Source organism: Diceros bicornis, chromosome 3, assembly GCF_020826845.1.
Source record: "Diceros bicornis minor isolate mBicDic1 chromosome 3, mDicBic1.mat.cur, whole genome shotgun sequence".
NCBI lineage: Eukaryota > Metazoa > Chordata > Mammalia > Perissodactyla > Rhinocerotidae > Diceros > Diceros bicornis.
The window spans coordinates 33,335,568-33,359,915 of NC_080742.1; the positions used below are offsets into that span (position 1 = coordinate 33,335,568).

The window sequence follows — 24,348 nt, forward strand, 5'->3', positions numbered from 1 at the left end:
CACTGCTCTCCAGAAAAGATTGTACCAATTTACACTCCCACCAACAGTGTGCAAACATACCCTTTCCCCTCTTTGTCTATCATATTTGTTGCAAATATTTTTCCAGTTTGATATTTTTATATAATTGAGTCTATAGATTTTTTCTCCCTTGTAATTTCTTCTATTACTCCTAAGTTTAGGAACTAGTCCTTCCTCATCTCAAGACTAAATATTCACCCACATTGTCTCTTAGCTTTTTTAAAGTTAGATTTATCTTTCAACTTTAAGCTTCAAGACGTTGGTACTTTATTTTTGTACCATACAAAAATACATCCTCCAAATTTAGTTATTTCCACTTCATCTCTTGGTTGTCCCAAGACCACAAATCAATCACTCTCCCATCCCCCATCTTTAGGATGCCATGTTTACCACGTACTAAATTATCATACGGTCACCGGGGAAAGGCTTGGCAAGCAAGTCCACCTTCAGTGCCAGTTATGATCAGTTGGCAGTGGCTTCCTAGGATCAAGATGGACTCCAAGGATGCCCCCAAACTCCCTGGGGGAATGCCAGGATGGCCTGACAGTTCGCGTCATCACAGCAGGAGGAAATGTTTCAGGACTACCCTTGTCAATGACCTGTCTGCTCTTGCAAGATTACATGCATCTTAATTGCTATAACTAGAGGGAAAGCTCTGTCAGGACAGGATTTTTTCCTGCCTTTCTCACTGCTGTATCCTCAAGTTTCCAGACTGAGTGCCTGGCAGATAGTGAAACAGGTTCAAAAATACTCATCAAATGAATGAAAGGTTAAAAATAGATTGTATTACTTCCCTCTCGGAAGTTTTCTTGACCATGATCACTCTTTGATTTTCCCCAAATGACCTTTAGCATCACTGTCAAGCTGCTGACCTCTAAAAAAAATTCCACTGAAAATGCAAAATAAAACTACAATGCAATACCACTACTCATACACAAGATAATTAAAAAGAAATAACAACCGTTGGCAAAAATGTGGAGCAAATGCAATTCTCAAACACTGGTGTTACGAGAGTAAACTGGTGAACCACTTTAGAAAACTGCTTGGCAATATCTACTCTAACTCAACATACACATAACCACAGACCAGCAATTTCAATCTTAAGGATATCTCTAACAGAAACATATACATACATTATATATATATATACGCCCATATATATATATATATATACACACACATATATATATATATACACATATATATTCACGCAAAAAACTTGCTTTAGCATTGTCATGTCCACAGCAGCATTATATTGGATAGCAAAAAAAAGGAAAATAACTCAAATGTCAACCAACAGTAGGATGTATAAACGAACTGTGGTATATACACACAATGGAATACAACACAGCAATGACAACGAACTAACACCAACTACACATGACAACATGGATGAATCTTACAAATAAAGTGAGAATGAAACCAGACACAAGAGTATATATTGTATGATTCAATTTATATAAAGTTGAAAACCGGGCAAAACTAATGTACAGTGATAGAAGTCAGACAACTGGTTACCCTTGGAGGGGTGGGTACTGACTAGATGCGGCCTCAGACAGCTTTTGGGGAGCTGGTTAGATGGGTGTGCTGACTTCGTGAACATTCATGAAGCTGTACACTTCTGATTTGTGCACTTGACTTAGACCTCAATAAACAGTTTACATTAAAAAAATCTGAGATATTTTATCTGCCTCATTTTTGAGAGCTGATAAAGAAATCATCTCTTAAATGTAATAACATGTTAATCTGGACACAGAAAACACAGTTTTCTTCAGTTTGCAGAGCCAGCTCATCACCAGGCTGGGGTGGTCTGCCTGGTGATTCCAGTAAATATGTCAAAGGCTGTTCATTAGACTGATAGACAGAGGCAGATCACAATAGAATGTGTTGACGGAGGCAGCTCTGCTGCTCTTGGGGCAGTAAACAGAGGTCCCTGGTCGAGGGGTGGACTATACCTTGCAGCTACCACAGCTTTAAAATGTTATCTAACCCTTCTTTGGAAATAGATTTTACAAGCCACCTGAAGCCTCTCTCCCTTACAATTTTTGGAAGTTTTAACATGATTAAACACATACTTATGAAACAGCAAGGCTTGTAGGATTCCTTGCACAACCCAGTATAATACTAATTGTGATGGTTAACTTTGTGTCAACTTGACTGGCCAAGGAGTGCCCTGATTAAACATTGTTTCTGGGTGTGTCTGTGAGGGTGTTCCTGGAGGAAATTAGCATTTGAATCTGTGACTCAGAGATCGCCCTCCCCGATGTGAGTGGGCATCATGCAATCCACTGAGGGCCCAACAGAACAAAAGGTGGAGGAAGGAAGAATTCACCCTCTTTTTTCCTGCCCCATTGCTTGAGCTGGGGCCCTCGGACTGAGATTTACATCATCAGCTCCCCTGGCTCTCAGGCCTTCATACTTGGACTGAATTACACCACTGGTTTTCCTGGGGCTCCAGCGTGCAGACAGTACCTCATGGGACTTCTCAGCCTCCATAATGGATGGTGTGAGCCAATTCCTCATAATAAATCTCATTAGATAGACAGACAGACAGACAGATAGATAGATATAGCTAGAGACAGAGATATCTCCTATTGGTTCTGTTACTCCGGAGAACTCTGACTAATAAACTAATTGTCACCACCAAGAAACACCACCACACCCAATGAATACAGTGGCAAAGGAAAGTAATCTGTCACTACACTGTATGCTCAGAGGGCAGGGGTCCTATCTGGCCTATTTACTCATTTCATAAAGGTCTATAACTGTGAACAAGCCAGGTCAGAACCATAATCACGCAGGTGCCCGTTTTTGCCACAAATCATTCACATCTGGGTACTGAAGGGCAAATTCTCCGTCACTGTTTTCCAGCCACTGACAAATGCTGTGCACACCAAATCACTGTATCTGGCCATTCTTTACCCTGTTTCCCTGTTATAGAGAGGGAATAAAACACAGTTAAGGATTTGGATATGGATTATTTTACATTATTAAGAAATTACTATTAATTTTATTGGCTACACAATGGTATTATGGCCATGAAGAAAATTGTTCTTATTATTTGAAGCTGTATGCTAAAGTATTTAGGGTGAATTATGGTGATAGCTAACTTACACTGAAATATACCAGTAAATATCTATATGTGAAACTAATATGACAAATATTAATTTAAATTAGGTTATGTGAAACTAATATGACAAATATTAATTTAAATTAGGTTTTGGTTATGTGGGTGTTTACTGTACTATTCTATTTTCTGTATGTTTGTAAATTACCATAGTAAAAAGTTAAAAACGTAATTAAGAATCACTGTATCTGGCCAATGGTGAATAAATATATTGCTATTAATCAAAGAAATGTAAATTTAAAATAAGATACAATTTTTCAACAAGTTGGCAGAAAGGTGTTTTTGTTGCTGCTTTATTTTTTTAATAATCTGAGTTGATAACACGTGGAGAAATGTAAACTTCCAGACTCCTACCCAAGATGTGTATTGATACAACCTTCATGAAAGGCAGTCTGCCAAAAACCAAAAGCCTTAAAATGTTGTAAACCCACTCTTTAATCCAATGATCTCACTTCTATGAATTTATCCCAAGAAAATGCTAGCTATATGCAAAAATGCAGGTTGAAGGGTATTCATTACAGAGTTGTTATGACAGCAAAGCAGAGAAGACAATTAAATATCCACTAATAGGGAGTGGCTAGATAAATTATGGTAAAACAGCCATAGATAGGAATACCATAAAGCAATAAAAATACTGTAGAAATGCATTCAGTTATAGAAAAAGGCATTTGTAACTTATTAGGTGACAGAGAAAACTGGATATCAAACATTTTTCTCTTGTTAAGGAAAAAAAAATTTATATACATACACAGAGACACAGAAACAGAGAGAGAAATGGATATATCTCTATATAAATGAGTATATTCATATATATGTTGGGACCACAAGTTACTTTTCTCTACATAGTTCTGCTTTTTAAATTTTCATCAATGAATATGAACTGTTTTGTCATAAGAAAAAAGTTTTTCAGAAAAGGAATTAACTATTTTTCCAATTTTGCCTAAAAATTTTAAAAACATATTATGCTTTTGTTGACAAACAATAATTATAAAAACTCAAGTTCAACTCACTACATCTCACTATTACAATTTGTAATTTGGTCTATTTTCCTTGTCCAGTTCTTCTACTCCAGTCTTCCCATCTTCCCATGTTCCACTAGAGTCATTCCGTTCCTTCTGACTCTATACTTCTAAACAGTACCCATCACCTCCTTTGCTCTCCCTTGAGCAAATGGTTTCCTCCTCAATTTCCCCATTCTTATTACTGGCACTTCCTTACACGCAGGCTATATATCCAGTGGTCACATTTACCTCCTGCTCTCTCTCATCCATTATGCAAGATCAGTCATTTTCTTCAAACAGTCCTTCAAAATGTCTTTAACTTGCCCCTTCTGCATTCCCACTGCTGCCACAACCCTAATCAAGTTATTAGGGCCTCACATCAGGATTACACCCAAGGCTGCCTACCTCCTGGCCTTGCTGTGCCAATCCAATCTCAAACCCATCCTCCCCGTGTCACTGGATTACTCAGAAAACCTTCAACAGCTTCCTATTGTTTAGCAGAAATGCCAAACTCCCAATTATCTTTCTAATTTTGTCACCCACACCCTGTAATACTTGGCAGACTCCTTGGCAGAGTTGAATTTAAATAAACATTTGAAGAATGAGCAAGAGTCCTTCAACCTGGAGAGGCTGTTTGCTCCCAAACCCATCTCCAGGTCTTCCCTTGAATGTGGTCCTCTTCCCTGAACTCCTTGGCTGCCCTCCTCAGTGCCTCTCCAGCTCCCTCTCATCCCCGAGGCTCCTCAAGTCCCCTCTCCAAGGAGGCTTCTCTGGCCACCACCCACCATGGGGACTGCTCCCTCTGTCCACTTCCTGTGGCGTTTGCTTTAAGCACACACATGGACCCTTGACTATGCTGACTTATAGTCTTTTTTACCTGCTGCATGCCTATAAATCTGGTCTCCTGTATAAGAGCTGAACTCCTTTAAGACAGAGTCATTGCTTAGGCCTACTGTGCACGTACCACGCGCTGCAAAGCTTCATGGCGTTTTATTTAAACCGTAAGCACTCAATACATACCTGTTTAACATGAAGCAGCACCAAAAGCACTGGGCAGACAAAAAAACGTGTGTCCACATCTAAGAAACACAACTGACTACGCCTGGACTTCAACATCCACATCCACACAAAACATCACCCGTCACTTATCACAAGAACAGCCTGCACAATAAAACACAAATGCCCTAGGCTGGGAATGTTTTATGCCAAGTCTCATCCTACCTACCGTTCCAGCACCATTGCCCAAGAGCCCATGTTCCAAGCCACCCATAAACCTAACACCTTTTACAGCTCTTGGCTTTACACGTGCTGTTTCCTTTGCCTGGAATGGTTCTCCTTTGCCCCAAACCCTCCAGTACCTTCTCCATCTGACAAACACCTACTCATCTTCAAGCCCAGCTCAAACATCACCACCTCTCTGTAACTTGAATGACCTTCTCTAGGAAGACGTTTTTTAGCCCCACATCATCTTCCTGCTAATTACAAGGCTTATCAACCATATTACAGCTTTTTCTTTTTTTATATTTAAATACACAGTGAGATAGTTAAGGGCAGGAGACATGATTTATGCATCTTTATTTCCCCACACCTAACACTGTATTTAACATATAGTAAGCAAGTTCAAAGAAAGAAAAAGTGCAATTGATTTTAACTCTTCTCAAAAACATGAAATACACCAGAACTGGTCCAATTTTAGTCCTCCATTATCCCTCTTTCCTTATCTGTCTCGGTTCCACTGGCTCTCTCTGATCTCCACAGCTGCCAACTCCCCTGCTACCAGCACATCTGCTCCAAAGGGTATAATGGAACTTCTCTTCACCTCCCCCAAGCTACAGAAGAATCCTCTCTCTAACTAGCTTAGCAGGGAGAAGGTTGGGATATTTATTAGGAAGAAAAGTCAGGAAAAAGTCACAGAAAATCAGCAAAGTAGTAGGTTTACAGAGTGCTTACTGCTGATCCATACTAAAGTGAAAAGCCCAGCCACAGTGGAGACGTGCCTGGCACAGCCCCCGCGGCGCCTCATTCCCTATTCTTCCCCCACCACAACACCGTCTGCGGTAGATGGTAAACAAGAGATCCTCAACATGCTGAGCCAAGGTGGATTTGTGTCGGTACCACACTATCCAGGCCTGATGAGATCACCCGAACCTTTGCCAGATCCACAATCCCTTCTAGAAACTGCTGATCGCTGTTTTCTTCAGGGACGATTCGCCCCACATCATCCCCTCGGACTCTAAGTCATATGGAACTCTCACTCAAAAGCCATGTAGTCCTAGCCACCCCAAAGGAAGACAGTACTTCCCTATCTGGTCCCAAAAATTCCACCCCAGCCTTCAGGCCCACTTACACAGAAATCCTGCTGCAATGGGCTCTCTAGAACTCTAAATGAATTCCTACCCTCCCTGAATCCACCTGACCAATCTGATTTGTCTGCAGTATAGACTTGCCTGCTATTGAGATGCAGCAGCTGGAAAAGACATGTTGTTCCAAAGCAGGATCTTAACCAGCAGGCACGTGGCCTCAAAAGGTGGACACAGCTTTTACCTGGAGCCTTTCCACTGGATCACACCTTAAAACTAATAAGTATCCAAGATGCACCCATCTATTGAGACATTCTAAGTTGTTCCCATTTCCTGTCAGAAGGATGCCTGCAACTATGGCTGGCTTAGAAGACAGGTCTTGAGTTCAAACGATCATGATTTTGCTCATAATGAGCTTTATCCATTTCTCTAGGCTCTTTGGCAACCCACTCAGGTACTCCTCTGCAAGTGGTCTTCTAGAATTACATCATTAGAGTTTTACAATATAGACCTTAAATACACATACTGAAAAGTTCTATGGTTCCCTCATACACACCTCATCCCAATCATGGTGGGCCAACATGCACAGCAATAGACACTAGTCTACGTGAGAAACAAATGCGTTTCTCTTTTTAAGACTTTGATTATCCAGAAGACTGTTCCACCTTAGAATCTCAATACTGTATTGTCCTTTCTGGGCTAAAAACAAATTTATAAAGAATTTTGCTTTCTTATATATAACCAAACATCCTTATAAATTTATCCTTTTTTCCTCCTCCCAAAACTACTCATATTTCTAACCATTTTCTTTCAGAGTCTTTGTCTCTCCTGTGTTTGAATTATTTAATTTCAAGCATTTATGGAGTCAATATCCAATGCATATCAGGTGCTGGGCACTTTCATAAAAGTATTTCATTGAGTCTTTACAATTTTTTTAACTTATTATTATGAAAATGTTCAAACATATGCAAAGTAGAGAGAATAGTATAATAAACTCAATATTCCATTCCCCAATTTCAAAAATTATCACTAAACTTCCCATTTTGCATATCCCACCAAAAATGGATTATTGAAGAGCAAATCTCAGACATGATAATCTCACCTGTAAACACTTCAATGTGTATCTCTAAGAGAAAAAGATTCTTTATAGTTCCCATAATTAGAATACCATTACCCAGCCTAAAAATCAATAACAGTTCCTTAATATCAAATAACCCTGTCAGTGTTCAAACTCCCTAATTTCTCAGTTTTTTAAAATAGTAACACATTTTGATGAGAAAGTAATGCTCATAGAATTAATAACTTTCTAAGCCATATATTTGATACACAGCAGAACATCAAGTTTCTCATTTGAAGCTCTGGTCCTGTTTATGTACAACATAGCTGCCTTTCCATGTTTAGAAAAGCCCTACATATATACTTTTTAAATTATCTTTACAAAAGTGGCCTTTTCTTTTTTGAGTACTTTAATTCTGGTTGAATAATATTAAAAGCGGTTCAGTGTTTGGGACCTGAAGTAGACTTTTATTAGAGTATTAATCATTCACTGCCCAATATCACAAAATAGGTGAAAGTATAAGAAACTAAGGAAACAAATTTATATGGTGTGTTGTGATCTAGCATCTACTACTACTACTACTACTCAAACTGAGGCCTCCTCACAGGGCACCACAGTTGTAATAAGATGATGATGGTGGTGGTGGTGGTGGTGGTGGTGGTAACGACGACGGGCTTCTACCAACAAGAGATAAGGAGATGAATGAAGGATTACTGAGATGTTTACAAAGAGCTTTAAACTTCTTAGGAGAAAAAGCATTTCATCAAACTGAACAGGTCAATCCCAGAAAGGTAAAGGAGTTGTGAGACTAAATCCGGAGCAACTTCTTTTCAACATCTGACACCACGTGAGATAAAAGAAATTAAAACGTACACCATGTTGCCATCACAAACAATCGCCTGCAGGTTTCCGATAAATTTTTAAAAAATAGATATAATTATAGAGGATCTCTTTCGTAAGTCTTAAGTAAAGAAACTTTCTGAGATTTTTTAAAAATATAACAATGAAAGAAAAATCTGCTTGAAAACAATCTTAAAAAGTTGCAGAACACAAATCAAACAAGAAACAAAATAGATTTCTTTATACTGACCTTCAAAAATATTGTTCTAAGCTCAGCTGGATCTGCTCTCTTGGTTAAAGCCACCTATAAATAAACAGAAAAATGTTTATATTATTAGAACAAAGCTGAGAAATCAAGCTAGCAGACCGAAAGAAAATAAACTCCAGGTTAGAAATTAGTGGATTTCATTTTTGTACTTAAAGCACTAAATTTCCCCAGTGCATAAACTACTGCCTGGATTTTAAACTTCTCCTTACGTGGCTTCTAGAATGACAACATTTTGTGCAAGAAACCAGTAAATCTCCTAATATGTAGTGTTTCATCTATATGACTTTTTTCAAAAAGAAGAAAAAAGTTGAAACATTTGTAATCACCTGGCATTTTTGAACTACACTCCAGAGTGACCCATACCTTTTCATAGGGGAATATTAAAGTACAACTTATTTCTAACAAAATATGTTATGCAAAAGAACACAGTTCTTAAAAAAGTCAGTGAACAAGGCAAATCATATCATCAAACAGAAGAGAATTACTTCCCATGCCTCCACCATGGACAGGCGTAAATGCCTGGCCATCTGGGCATGCCAAGCAAAGTCTCCTCCTCTCCCCGACTTTTAATTTAAGAAATCAGAAGTCTACAAAGGTATGACTATTATTCTCCACACTCTAGAAATACAAGGGTCTATGGTTGCCTTTCAAGAGCAAAATTTGACAGATTCGCTCAGAATAGGTGTTGTGCTTAATTTTAATTCTCCAGCCCACAAAGTCCAAAAACATCATTGGGGAAAAAGCAAGACAAACTTGAACATGGCTGGCCCAGGCCAACACAAAAGAGTCCTTATGTGGAACCAAACAGTGGGCTTATTCAGTGCCCCATCACCCAATCCTGCTGGCAAAAACTGTCATGAGACTGAATTCTCACCAAGCACAGCGTTACCCCATGATACAGCCAAGGAGGGGTTCCTGGAACCACCCCAATACTGGAGCCATGTCGCTATCCACCAGGAGATTTATGCAAATTGTTCTAAATCCCTTCTGTGTGTTTGCAAAGGCTTTTCTGAGATCTTTGGACAATGGATTCTCTGTCTCTAAATATGTAACTGCCTGAGCTTCTCGACCCGCCACTGTCAGGAATAATTTTATTAACTAATCATTGGAATGAGAGAGGTAGTTTTTCTGAAACCGGTTGGTTGATCACCTTGTTTCCCAAAGCAAGACTGATAACTCTTTTAATTTCAACTGAGTACTTGTAACCACCAAAGCTATTTTTATCCATAAGAATTTGTAATCTTTTTAAAATCCTGAATTAGTTAGTGTTCTTTGCTATTCAATTAAGAAGGAAAAAATAGACTGATAACCAACCTAAGATTGATGATAGTGCTGACCTAAAGGTTTCAGGAGAAGATTCCCTCCTTTCAGGTCTATATTCTGAGAAAGGTGAGGTAAGATGAACGCTATTGGAGAAGACGGAAATGCCTCCATCCTCTTCTTTAAGACAGAGCAAGTCCCTCTGAGTTCCACGTCTCAAGACAGTCCATAAGTAACATTTTTTAAAAGGCATATGGTGACCCTAGGTACTTGGTTGAGTTTCCTTTTAAAAGCAAAGGTAAGTTTCCACAAAGCGAACTATTCTTTCTCTGGCTGAGTACCACACCCTTGAAAATCTAATTAATTCACTATGCCGTGTACTTTATAAAGCCTTCCCTGGGCAATGCTATTTCAGGGCGAACTTCCCTGGCCCTAAATTCTTCTACTTACTGACCCCGAAATGCACATTCAGTGCTCACCACCTGGACTACACCTCTGTGAGAGAAAGAAACAAAGCTTTCACTTGGTAATTCTCCCTTGGTCTAGGGCACAGGAGAAAACAATCCATATAGCGACCCCAACACTTCTAAGCCATGTCACCTAATGTGTATAGAACACTTTACAGTTTTTAAAGCATGACTATTACCTGATTGGATCCTCACAGCAAATCTGAGACTAGAAGAGAGCATATTATTGCCCCCATTTTACAGAAGGGGAAACCAAGACTCAAAAAGGGTCAATATTTCCCCAAAGTCAGAAATACCACCAATTTGTGCTTATATTTCTAAGCGTCTTCTGAGCCAAATCTTCCATCTCCTGATGTGTTGGTCTTTCCACTGAGCCACACTATAAGCAGTTTCCAACTGACCATAACTTATGTTAACCACTAATATAATACAGCACATGCCAGAAATCAAGAATCTCCCAATTTCTCCTAACACCACCAGTTTGTAGTATCCGTACAGTCAAGTAATTAAGAACATGGCTTTAGTATCAGACCACCCTTGACTGGGGGACAGGTCTGACCTCTAAACTCATTGGCTGTGTGACCTTGAGCTAGTTCACTGACCTCTCAGCCTCACTTTCCTCACCTATAAAATGGGAAGTCCTGGATGGTTGAAAGCGTGATAGGAGATAATTGCATGAAGTGCTTAACAAAAAGGCCACACAGTTAAAGCATTCAATAAATGGTATCTATTATTCATATTATTTATGGAAAGGTGTCTATATTCTACCACGCTTACTCATGAAAACATCTACATGATGAGTAACCTGGCTCATAACTTGAGACAGAAGAAGTTAGGAGGAGGGAGAGGAAAGGAACTCAAGAGTCTTCAAAAACACTCACCAAACCACTAAACAAACATTGAGGTCTTCCTAACTCATCCCCTCTGCTACCCTAGCCCCATCCGATGCCACTTCTTGAAAACAGACCCAAAGTTCCAAGTACAGCAAATGGTTAATGGCCACTAGGGAATTCCCTGAGGCCCACCGAAATGTGTATCAGGTCCTGGGCACATTCTGTTGAAGCACAGATAGCCATGGTTCAATAGGGGATGGATTCAGAAAAATTGCTACCAGCTTCCTGGGCCCCACCTCTGCACTAATTCCATCTACTTCCCCAATGCTGTGTGGCTATTCAGAATTTCCATTTCTCCTTCCACCTCCCATTCTTATCTTCTTGTTTGGTGTCATTTGCAGTGAAGGAAGAACACTTACACAGCTTCATTGAAGACCACATAACGTTACAGTCAGAAGTGCCAGTGTTCTGAAGGTGTATTGAGATGGATTCTAACTGATGGCAAAACCAATACCCAGGAAGTTCTATGAACTGGAAAAAGGAAGCCACAGAAATGTAGCCTCCCTTTTTAAGCCAACTCAGACCAGCTGCTCAGCATGCACACTTTGCATCATTTGACAAGCCTTAGCTCATTGGACTTTAGAAGATTCATCAAACTTTAGTTTCCAGAAGGCTGGTTTTCTTTGCTATACATATTTTTTCTCACATACTAATAGCTGTAAATATTTACAGCTACTAACTTACAATCTGCCTGATTTTCTTTATCATTATTCTTCTGAATGTGCATTTATAAGAATTGGTTCCACCATTAAACCAATATTTTTATATCAAGAGTTTTAAAAAAAGTAATTGGTTTTCAAACATAGTCAGGGAGTAAATCACCAAGAAGGAAAAGGATTCCTGACAGATGACTATGCAATATTACTATTTGCTACTTAAATCAATACAACAGAGAATTTTATACTCAAGCAGATAACATTCACACCAAGTTGAGCTTAAAGAAAAAAGAGAGGAAGTTTAGAATTGGAAAAACTATGCATTATATGTTTTTTCCATAAACTGGGAGAAGTTTACTTTCATTTAACTTTAGTATGGAAAGTTCAGGTCAATTCTATGAATCTATGTTCCACAGGACAAAATTTGAGGATCACTAAACATGAAAAATTTTTGACATGACAAACAGCAGATATAATAGTTTGAATAGTTATCAACAGCATTTGCAAAATGTATATACTAGCTGGGTACATCCTAAACACAAAAAAACAGCCAACAATAACATAACTTCAATTTTTTAAAAGGGGGGTAGCAGGAAGCATAGCAAGGAGAACCAGAAAGATATCTTTCAGGACAGATAAATTCACTCTCACTTTAATATGAGTTAGAGCAGCCAAAAGGAGGAGGACACTGGGAAAGATTTTTCTACATGTAGGAATATTTTTAAAACTGGCTTTCTTACAGTGGAATCAAGCCACAGTCACAGCCTCATTACCTTAACAAATCGCAGTGGTACAGAACTGTGTACTCAAAATCATCACTAGCTCTAACAGGGGGCAGTGGCGAAGAACATAAGAAAACCTACATAAAATAAGGGATACTAATTTGAACAAGAAAACGTAAAGGAAAAGAAAAACTCTCCTCTTACACTGGGAAGCTCTAGATACGTAAGACCACGATCTCCTTGAGGTCATCTTACTCCTCCACATTCTCAGCTCTGGCAAAGAATGGAAACTAAGTAGATGCCCCAAAAATGTTGATTAAAAAAGAAAGTCTTCCAGAGGAGTAGAAATCAAATCTTTACAATGAAAATAGGTAGCTCCTTTTAGGTCAGTGTTTCTCAAAGTGTGGTCACTTAGCCATCAGTATCAAACAGGAATATAGAAACACAAATTCTTACACCCTACCCCAGATCTACCACTCTGTGGTGAGGCCCAGCAATCTATGGTTTAACAAGCCCTCCAGGTGATGCTGTTAAAGTTTAAGAACCACAGCTTTAGGTAACGTCCAATGATGTCCGATTAGGACCGAGGTTCTCGGCCCCACTGAGGTTCTCGGCCCCAGCTGCATATTCAAGTCATCTGAGGGACTTTTTGGATTTATCAATGCCCAGGCCAATCAAATTCAACTACAAAGGCCAATTGAAGCAGAATCTCTGAAATGGGTACCTTTAAAGCTCCATCACAAGATTATAATGTTTGGCTGGGTTGAAAACCACTGAGTTAGAGCCCAAGATGCCAACCTCAGCTGGCTACTTCAACTGCACAATACAGCCTTCACTCAGCAATACTCCCTCCACTGCCCTCTCAAACCTGAAAGGTCTGAAAGCCGAGACAGGCACCAGCTTACACTGAAAATTCTACCATTGTGAAGTAATTATCTACCTAAGATATGAAATAAAAACCAGAAGAGGCAGCTCATCAGAAGCAGGCTACTCCGTGTGTGTGTGTAAACACATGCACACATGCAGTGACAAGCAGAAAAAGGAGGTGAAGGGAGAAATGTTCCTGCATAGTCTTTGTACCTAAGGAAGTAAATGTAGTGGACAGACCTGAAGCCCAGTGCAAAGCACTATTGGGTGTGACCTAACAGTTTAGAAGCTGGGGCCAACCCTTCTTCCGATGTATCTTCCTGTACTGCAGAGACTGGAAGGTTAAAACTACATTTCCCAGACTCCCTTGCAGCTATGAGGCCTAGGTGCTGTCAGTCAGATGAAGTTGGGTGAGATTTGGAAGGCAAAGTTTTGGAAAGCAAAGATTTGGAAGTTGTGGGCCAACCTTCTGTTGTTTCTGCCAGCAAGCATCATCATTGGAATCTGATTTTCCTGTGGCAACCTCAGCATGTGGCAGCATGGTTCTGAAACACTCCCCATTTGGCAGAAAGTTTTACAACTGCACGAGAGGCAACTGCTCTAGTGGTGGCCTGCTCTGCTGCGAGGCTCTGAAAGTCATTCCTGAGAGCTCAACCTGAAGTCTGTTTCTTCACCTTCCCAACAAACGCTGTAAGCTTTTAATACCCTGTAACAAATCTCCCTCTGCTTAAACCAGCTAGAGTAGATTCTGTTCTCTGCAAGTGAACCTTGACTGATACAATCAGTAACTGCAAAAGAAAGTTTGGAATTCCCCAAAACCACATGTTACCATTAACTCGAGAGGAAGAAAGAGGTGTCTCACCAAATTTAAGAAAAATAATTTTTCATGAAATTCATTGAGTCACTCATTCCTCATCCTACAGTTTCCCTAAGTTCTAATAAATGAAGAGCACTAATTATGAAAAAAGTTACTGAAATATAAATTAGTATACAGACAAGATGCCATGTTAAGCATTCTTCAAACCACAACCTTTCTGTGTAATCAACCTTCAAAAGTTCATATCACTCAACAGTTGACTTATAAAGCACCAGACACCACAAATGTTAACCCGCCGGGTAATTACACAAGTGGGTCATTTCGGGGGTACCAGAGATGTTTATCACAGGGATTCAGTAGCTTGTGAAGTGTGTTGGATTTAAGTCTGCACTGTCATAGACAAACATTAAACACTGATAAAGCCATCACCATTAAAATTCTGTATTAAGAAGCAGAATATAACAGTTAAGAACTGAATGGTGGTGTTTTAGCTGGGGGTTTTGTTATGCCAAAATAATTTTAAACATACTAATTTCAGATTTTATTATTATTGTTATTAAGCTAAAGCTAGCATTCCGGTAAATGTTCCCAAGAGTAAAAATCTGACAAGAGACAGTATGAGTCTTTTCTAAAATAGACATTTTTCTGTTTACATTTTCAACTCCCTACAGAGACGGAAAATGCTTGCTCACCCTGACACAGGCAAACGTCACCAGGTTTAGAGGAAAGATTTGGGCCCCAGTGTGTTGCTAACTCGGTGACCCTGGACAAGTCAGTTAGTTTTAGTTTCCTCATCTATAAAATGGGCAAAATGAGAAAATCTACTCATCTATTTCATAAAGTTATCTTAAGGACCAATTAGAATGAAGAAAAAGTGTTCTGTAAATCCTAAAGTGATAGGTAATGTTGGTAGTGATTATTTGGTGCTCTTAAAAAAACCATAAGCTGAGGGGCCAGCCCAGTGGCGCAAGCGGTTAAGCGCGTGCGGGCTCCGCTGCAGCAGCCCGGGGTTCGCCCGTTCAGATCCCGGGCGCACACCAATGCACTGCTTGTCGAGCCATGCTGTGGCGGCATCCCATATAAAGTAGAGGAAGATGGGCACGATGTTAGCTCAGGGCCAGTCTTCCTCAGAAAAAAGAGGAGAATTGGCATCAGATGTTAGCTCAGGGCTGATCTTCCTCACAAAAAAAAAAAAAAGTAAGCTGAGAACATAGCTATACGATATTTCTAATCCAAATATGAATGAAAGGCATGGAGGTCCAACATGTATTCAACTTAGAAATAAGCAACAAAAGACGGCAGGCTAAGAAGAAAAACAGTTTACTAAAATTCTATTGGATGATCACAGTCTTGTTAGGAAGGATGGAGAATCAGCTTGAGACTAAGGCTCCACCAGCGATGCCCAAAACTATCCCAGAATTACTTGGTGAGAAATCCACCTCCGATTCCACAAAAAAAGCAGGTTGCCTAGGTTGCCCTGTAAGGTCAGCGGTAATGGAAACGTCACAACAAGTTGCTTCTTCATTTTGCCCTCTTCCAAATCAAAGTCACACATAAGCATCTAATTGGCAGACCTAGATCATGTGCCTGTATCCTGGCTGCAAGGAATGATGGGAATTGAGTTTTGACTCACACGTTCTGGCAGGCAGGCCATATAATGCGGGTGTTTTCTCCAATACAGAAAGGTTAGTCAAAAGATGATGGGGCAGATTTCTGGTTTCCAGTCCTGCATGTAAGGAGCGTAGGAGCAAAGAAGTTGCCACTCTACCCTAATAACAAGTAAAAAGCTGAGAAACTGAACAACCAACAACTCTCCCCAGACCTGTCAGAGAAGTGAGGTCACTGGGCAAACCACTGCCCCCAAAATTGCAGAGACAGAGAAGCAGAACATGAGAGCCACGACTTACCAGAGCAGAAACCCATGAGCTGAAACGTCCGCGGGAATCAGTGTCGGAGTAGGAAAACCTGAACCGTAAATGACCATACGCTGGAGGTTCAATGTGGACAAGACGGAGATTTAAAACCTCTAGGGGGACCCAGACATGGGGGGTTCCCCACACTTTTGTGAGTTTTACCTCCTGGAACTCAACCTGGTTCTCACAGTGAACATCAGAGAAAAATCACCTTGCACTTCAAGCAGGAGGAGAGGAAAAGGAACCACTTTGAAATGCATCAGAGCATTCTGTTCTTTATAGCAAGGTCTGCCCTCAAAGGAAATTATTTAATAAGAGCCTAACCAGGCGGCCCCGTGGCTTAGCGGTTAAGTGCATGCGCTCCGCTGGTGGTGGCTCGGGTTCGGATCCCAGGCGTGCACCAACGTGCCGCTTCTACGGCCATGCTGAGGCCGCATCCCGTGTACAGCAACTAGAAGGATGTGCAGCTATGACATACAGCTATCCACTGGGGCTTTGGGGGAAAAAATAAAAATAAAATTATTAAATAATAATAATAAGAGCCTAACCTGCTGGAGTATTATCAGAGCCTAACTGACCGGAGGGAAGGTAAATACCCAACTCAAGCCACCTGGAGCCATCCTCTCCCACCTAAGGGGAAGAAAATACTGACAAACACTTGCACACTGTCCAGGGACACAGGTTCTCTAATGGACTGAGACCTAATCCCAGGGCTACAGAATACTTCCTTTCCCTCTACACCCTACCACCCATTACCAAAGGCCTATTTACAGCAGTGCCTTTTATCCAGTACATCATGTCTGGCTATCAAGAAAAATTACAAGGCATACCAAAAGGCAAAAAACACAATTTGAAGAAATTCTGCCAATATCAAATATGGCAGAAACGCTGACAATATCAGACCAGGAATTTAAAACAACTATAATTGATATGCTAAGGACTCTAATGGAAAAAGTAGACAGCATACAACAACAGATTAACAATGTAAGCAGAAAAATGGAAATTCTAAGAAAGAACCAAAAAGAAATGCTAGAGATCAAAACCACTAACAGTAATGAAGAATGCTGTTGATGGGTTTATTAGTAGACTGGACACAACTGGGGAAAGAATCGCTGAGCTTGATGGTATCTCAATAGAAATCTCCACCAGTGAAAAGCAAAGAGAAAAAAGACTGAAAAAAAAATCAGAACAAAATGTCCAAGAACTGTGGGACAACCTCAAAAGGTGTAACATATATGTAATGGAAATACCAGAAGATCAGAGAACACCAAGCAGGATAATGAAAATCACTTAAAAGTCAATGGTCTAAATGCACTAATTAATTAAAAGACAGAGATTGTCAGAATGCATCAAAAAACAAGACCCAACCATATGCTATCCACAAGAAATCCATTTTAAATATAAAGACACATATAGATTAACAGTAAATGAATGGACAAAGACATACCATGCACACACTAATCAAAAGAAAGCAGAAGTAACTATATTAATTTCAGATAGAGCCCATTTTAAAGTAAGAAAAGTTATCAGGGATAAAGAGGGATATTATATAATAACAAAGGGGTCAGTTCTCCAAGAAGATATAACAATCCTCAATAGAACAGACTAGAAAGCCTAGAAATAGACCTAGATAAATATAGTCAACTGATCTTTGACAAAAGAGCAAAGACAGTCTCTTCAACAAATGGTGCTGGAACAACTGGATAGCCACATGCAAAAAAATTATTCTAGACACAGACCTTACACCCTTCATAAAAATTAACTCAAAAAGGATCACACATCTAAATGTAAAACTTCTAGAAGATAACATAGGAGAAAACTTAGACAGCCTTGGGTTTGGCGATAACTTTTAAAATATAACACCAAAGACATGATCCAAGAAAGAAAGAATTGATAAGCTGGACTTCATTAAAACAGAAATTTCTGGAGGCCAGCCCCGTGGCATAGCAGTTAAGTGCGCAAGCTGCGCTTCAATGGCCCAAGGGTTCGCAGGTTCGGATTCTAGGCGCACACTGATGCACCCCTTGTCAAGCCATGCTGCGGTGGCATCCCATATAAAGCAGAGGGAGATGGGCAAGGATGTTAGCCCAGGGCCAATCTTCCTCGGCAAAAAGAGGAGGATCGGCATCAAATGTTAGCTCAGGGCTGCTCTTCCTCACACACACAAAAAAAAAACAAACAGAAATTTCTGCTCTGAAAAAGACACTGTCAAGACAATGAAAAGATAAGCCAAAGACTGGGATAAAATATTTGCAAAAGAATAGCCAATAAAAGACTGTTATCCAAAATATACAAAGAACTCTTAAAACTCAACGATAAGAAAACAAACAACTTGATTAAGAAATGGGCCAAAGACCTTAACAGAAACCTCACCAAAGAAGATATGCAGATGGAAAATAAGCACATGAAAAGATGGTCCACATCATCCGTCATCAGGGAAATACAAATTAAAACAATAAAGAGATACTACTACACACCTAATAGAACGGCCAAAATCTGGAACACTGACAACACCAAATGCTGGAGAGGATGTGGAGCAATAGGAACTCTCACTGACTGCTGATGGGAATGCAAAATGGTACAGCCACTTCGGAAGACAGATTGGCAGTTTCTTACAAAACTAAACATACTCTTACCATACGAGGCAGCATTCATGCTCCTTAGCATTTATTCAAAGGAGTTGAAAATTTATGTCCACACAAAAACCAGCACATGGATGGTTACAGTAGCTTTATTCATAACTGTCAAAAGTTGGAAGCAACCATGACGTCTTTCAGTCAGTGAATGGACAAATAAACTGGGGTACATGCAGATGATGGAATATTATTCAGCACTAAAAAAATGAGCTATCAAGTCATGAAAAGACATGGAAGAACCTTAAATGCATATTTCTAAGTGAAAGAAGTCAATCTGAAAAGGTTACACATTGTATGATTCCAATTATATGACGTTCTGGTAAAGGCAAAACTATGTAGATAGTAAAAAGATCAGTGGTTGCCAGGGATTAGGGAGTAGGGAAGGAGAATAGGTAGAGCACAAGGAATTTTTAGAGCAGTGAAACTACTCTGTATGGTACTATTGGATACATATCATCACAAAATTTGTCCAAACTCATAGAATGTACAACACCAAGAGTGAACCCTAGTGTAAACCATGGGCTTTGGGTGGTAATGATGTGTCAACGTAGGATTGTCAATTGTAACAACTGCACCACTCTGAGGGGAGATGATGATAATGGGGGAGGCTGTGCATGTGTGGGGGCAGGAGGTATACAGGAAACCTCTGAACCCTCCTCTCAATTTTGCTGTGAACCTAAAACTGCTCCAAAAAATAAAGTCTATTAAAACAAAACAAAACAAAAGACAAAAAAGCAAAAGATCATGGGTAGCCAGAACCATCAAGATGAACCTGATTAGGTAGAATCATGAGGCGCACAACTGTATAATCTTCCTTTCTTTTCAAAGAATCCTTGAAAGCAGGTTGAATTCTCTTCCTTTACAGTTGAGAAAACTGCAGGTCAAACAGGTTGATCTGCCCAAGCCCCATGCCTCTTCCACAGGGCCACAGCCCAGGCAGTCAGGCTGCGTTAGACCAGGGTTCTCAACCTGGCCCTACTGACATTTTGGGTCGGATCACTCTTTGCTGTAGAGAGCTGTCTGGCACATTGTAGGATGTTTAGCAACATCCCTGGCCTCTACTCACTAGATGCCAGTAGCAACCCCACCTCCCAGAAGTGACAACCAAACTGTCTCCAGACGTTGCCAAATATTCCCTGGGGGCAAAACTACCTACCCCCAGTTAAGAACCACTGCCTTAGATGGTGCTGCTCCGCTAGCTTATTCGTGGAACACAATAGCCTATGGGAAGCCTCCCAGGTACCAGGCCCAGCGGCAGGCACTGAGGAGACAATACCCAATAAACCAGAGACCCTGCCCCACGAAGAGAACGACAGACTTATCAACGAGTGGTTGGTACAAAGTGTGTGATGATACACGCTATCACAAATTACAGTGGTGGCAGAACTGAGATTATAATTCTACTGGAGTCGAGGGTCATGAGGTAAGTCTTTGGAGCTGGATCATTTATTATTGATTATAGCAATTAACACTGACCAGCTAACTTTTATTGGGCCCTTAACTCGATGCTAGGCAAGGTTCTAAAGGCTTTTCACATCTGATTTCATTTAAACATCTCAAACTATTTACGATGAAAAGTCATTAATATCCCCATTTTTCAGATGAGGAAGCTAAGGCATGTAAGACATGCCTTACATGAGCAGTAGTAAATCACAGAGCCAAAAGTGACCCTAGAGCCCAGGTCATTTTGACACTAATTATAATACCTGGAGGATATGCCAAGAATCTGGCAAGCAGAGATGGGGACCTAAAGCTATCCTTATGAACCATGCTACTGGACAACACTGTAGCTGAAAGAAATTTAAAACGGTCTTTTTGATTTGGCATTAAGATACATAAATGCCCTGGTTCAGTAGAAGGCAGACCTGCCTAATGCAGAATATTATTCTCCAGTATTATATGCTGAACTCGGTCTCAATTTTTTTAAAACATCAAGGTTACAGTATAATTAAGAACCAGCTACAATTGTAATTACCACTCCCAATATAATTTGTTACATATTACCAAGTGTCAAATAACTACTTCTTAAATGAATAAAAACTGATTGTGCTGTTCTGAAGACTGGGATGTATGTTCCTGATGGGGAACAAAGGAATATAAAAAGTATATGACATATTTATAAAGTGCTGAAAGGTTCTACTTAGGAGATCACAAATTGCTGGAGCCCAGATAAAGCCAGAGAAAGTTAAAATGGCTTCTGAGAGAGAAGAGCTAACTTAATAACTGCAGAGGAAGAGACAGCAGGAAATCAAAGGACAATAGAAAAGTTGCTTCCACTAAATAATACCTTACCTGTTCAAAATTCTGCTGTGCATCAACATCATATAACTGAAGAACAGTCAAGAACCCAGGAGGAAGCCAAAAGAAAAAGAACAGGAGCCCTCTGCACAGCTAGGATCCTCGTCCCAAAGACTATATACAATTTCACTCCAGTGAGCCCTCCTCTGCCCCCTCCCACAGCCCATGGACTTTTGACATGACTCTGAGCAACTTCTCTGGCTCCAAATCCACAGCTCACACTTCTCTAAAGCTTACTCTGTCCCAGGACCCACTCTGAGCTCTACAAACATGAGCACATTGACTCTCTCAACAGCCCCTAGAAGTAAATACAACTATGCCCTTTTGATAGATGAGGAAACTGAGGTATAGAGAGGTTGAGTAACTTGCCCAGAGCAATAATTTGAAGACAGAGTCCATGATTTCAACTATTCTGTTGTTATACTGGCTTCAGAGGCAAAAAGAGAGAGCATGACACTGAGAGAGCAAGAAAACCTAGAGATTAAAAGAAAACTAAGACACATCAACCAATTGCGATGCCTGGGCCTTATTTAGACGACAATTCAAAAAACTACTGAAAAAATAATAGGGGAAATGTGTACCAAATAGATAGTTGATCATATTGAAGAATCACTGAAGTTTTTTCAGATGTGATATTTTGGTGTGCATTTAAAAAATCTGTTTTAGAGAAACATACTGATACTTACAGATACAATGATATGATGTTGGGGACTTGCTTTGAAAATATCAGGAGGATGGGAGGAGGAGAGAGGCTGTGGTATAAATGAAACAATATTGCCATAAATTGATAATTACTGAAACTAGCTAGATAGGGACAAGGGGGGTTGTTACATTCTTCTAATTTCCTATGGAAAAATTTCCATAATGAGAAGTTTTAAAAAAAAATGCTGCTATTTTTCCAAGGCCTAAGTCAAACGCCAGTTCCTCCAGGAAGATTTTTCAGATTCTCCAACCAGATTCCCCTCCTAGGATGCTATTTGCACCTATTTTATGGGCTTTGCAACTGGACATTTAAATTCTGACTCTATCATAAGCAACATGACTTCCAGTTTTCTCATCTGTTAAAAAGAGAGAGAGAGAGAGGACTGAGGATTGAATGAAAGCAGAACATCGGACAGAAGCCAGCAGTGCCTTGCTTCCCACTTACTTGCCTCCTTTCCATATTCAAGTGACCCAGCTGACTGAGTCATTAGGGGACAGCTGAGCCCCAAGGGGAGCTCTCTTGGCTTTCTGCACTAATCAGATTTGCTCTTAAGAATCTGAACCAGCGGAGGGTCCAGGCTGAGCCGGCAGCAGGTTACGCTGGCTGTTGATACAGCACTAGTGAAGGTTCGTGACCTCCTGGGGTTAAACAACAGCAAAATTAAACTGGTTCCCTATCTTTCATCTTACATCAAAAATAATTGCAGATAATCAGACAATCTTTTAAAAAAGAGAGACTTACAAAGAGTACTAGAAAAACACGAGTGGTTACTTATGTATTATTAAGTGGAGAAGCTGTGTTTAAACATGACAGATAACCCAGAACCCATATAACACAGAAGCCATAAAGGAAAAGATTAATAAATATGTCACATAAAAATTAAAAAAAAAAATCGAGTATGAACCAAACATCAAACAACTGAGAAAAAAATAACGTGCAACAGAGAGCACACAGGGCCAATGTTTTTGCCAAAGTGCTCTTACAACCAATCAATGTGAAAAGGCAAATAACCCAATAGAAAATTGGGCAAAGGTCAAGACCAGGCTCTTCTCAAACTGCTGGTGGACACCAAAAACGGGTGAAGAGAAATCTCCAAGAACCACCACAACAAGGGAACCAGGGGCTGAGCTTTTACTTCTGGAACTAACATGGGACACAATGAAAAGAAAGCAGAATCCTGAACATCAACATCAACCTGCTATAAAAAAAGTGTGTGAATGTTCAGAAGGAACCCAAGTCCTTGCCAGTGGGCCTGGCAAAGTCAGATAAGAGACCTGACATATCACCAGGCTTCCCTTTCAAGCCACCTGGATGACCCAGGGTGCTGTTGGGACTGGCTGGTCTGAAACAGCAGCAATGGACATACTGTCTGGACCTGCTGGGAATTTTTCCCTATAATGCACCCAGGCTTTCTCAGTTAAAAGGGAAAGCATCTCTCTAGGAGCCTCCTTGTGAAGCAGACTCTTTACAGTCATGGAGATTCATCCAACTCGGGACAGCCCAATCCCTGACAAAGTTTTTTCCACAGTTATGACTCTCCATCGTGCGCTCTCTTGGAGATTACCCATGCAAAACTCCTCAAGTACCTCCAAATTACTATTATTTATTTTGGTGAGGGGTGGAGGGGATTGAGAAAACAGTTCATTAGAAAAAGAGAAAAGTTTCCAACAAACCACATGCAACAGAAAATCTCCTTCCCCCTTTCATTCTGCCATGGGGTGGCACGCCAAGTAAATGAACAATTCATCGAACAGCATCTGAAGATTATGTAACAGGCACTTTGAGGGATGTCTGTTATCTACAGAAGGTCCCTGTCCTCAGGAGTTTAACATCTAGTAGGACACATAAAATATAAGAAACATCAAGGACCATTCTCCTTCAGAATCTAAACAACATTATCTCACCCAAGACAACTTAAAAATGATTCAGTATCTGTTATGGGTTGAACTGTGTCCCCCCAAATTTCATATGTTTAAGTCCTAATCCCCAGTACCTCAAAATGTGACTGATTTGGAGACAGGGTCTTTAAAGAGGTAATTAGGTAAAATGAGGTCATTAAGGTGGATCCTAATCCGTTAAGAGTGGTGTCCTTATAAGGAGGAAATTAGGACACAGACAATGAGGGAAGACACAGGGAGAAGACCATCTACAAGCCAAAGAGAGAGGCTCTCAGAAGAAACCAACCCTGCCAACACCTTGATCTTGGACCTCTAGCCTCCAGGTTTGTGAGAAAATAAATTTCTGTTGTTTAAGCCACTCAGCCTATGGTACTTTGTCATGGCAGCCTATTTAACATACTGTCCATACTCAAGTTGCTCCAATTGAGCCTTTCTTCTATTTATTTATTTTGGATCCAGGTTCACGCATTGCGTTTGGCTGTCACGTCTCTTTGAGAGTTTCCTTTAATCTAGCCCTTTCATTCATAACACTGACATTGTTGAAGTCAGACCAGAGATCTTACAGAATGTCCTACTTACTGGATTTGTCTGATTGTTTCCTCATGAT

At 40.1% G+C, this 24,348-nt stretch overlaps 1 protein-coding gene across 2 annotated transcripts in view; it reads right to left on the reverse strand.

The window, feature by feature from the left end:
- The window catches only part of SLC25A13 (solute carrier family 25 member 13), a 192,063-nt gene that overhangs the window by 154,535 nt on the left and 13,180 nt on the right, over window positions 1-24,348 (reverse strand). For both annotated transcript variants that reach the window (XM_058525909.1, XM_058525900.1), the window contains exon 2: window positions 8,594-8,647. In XM_058525909.1, the coding sequence (XP_058381892.1) occupies window positions 8,594-8,647 (54 nt within the window). The remainder of the gene's footprint in view (window positions 1-8,593; window positions 8,648-24,348) is intronic.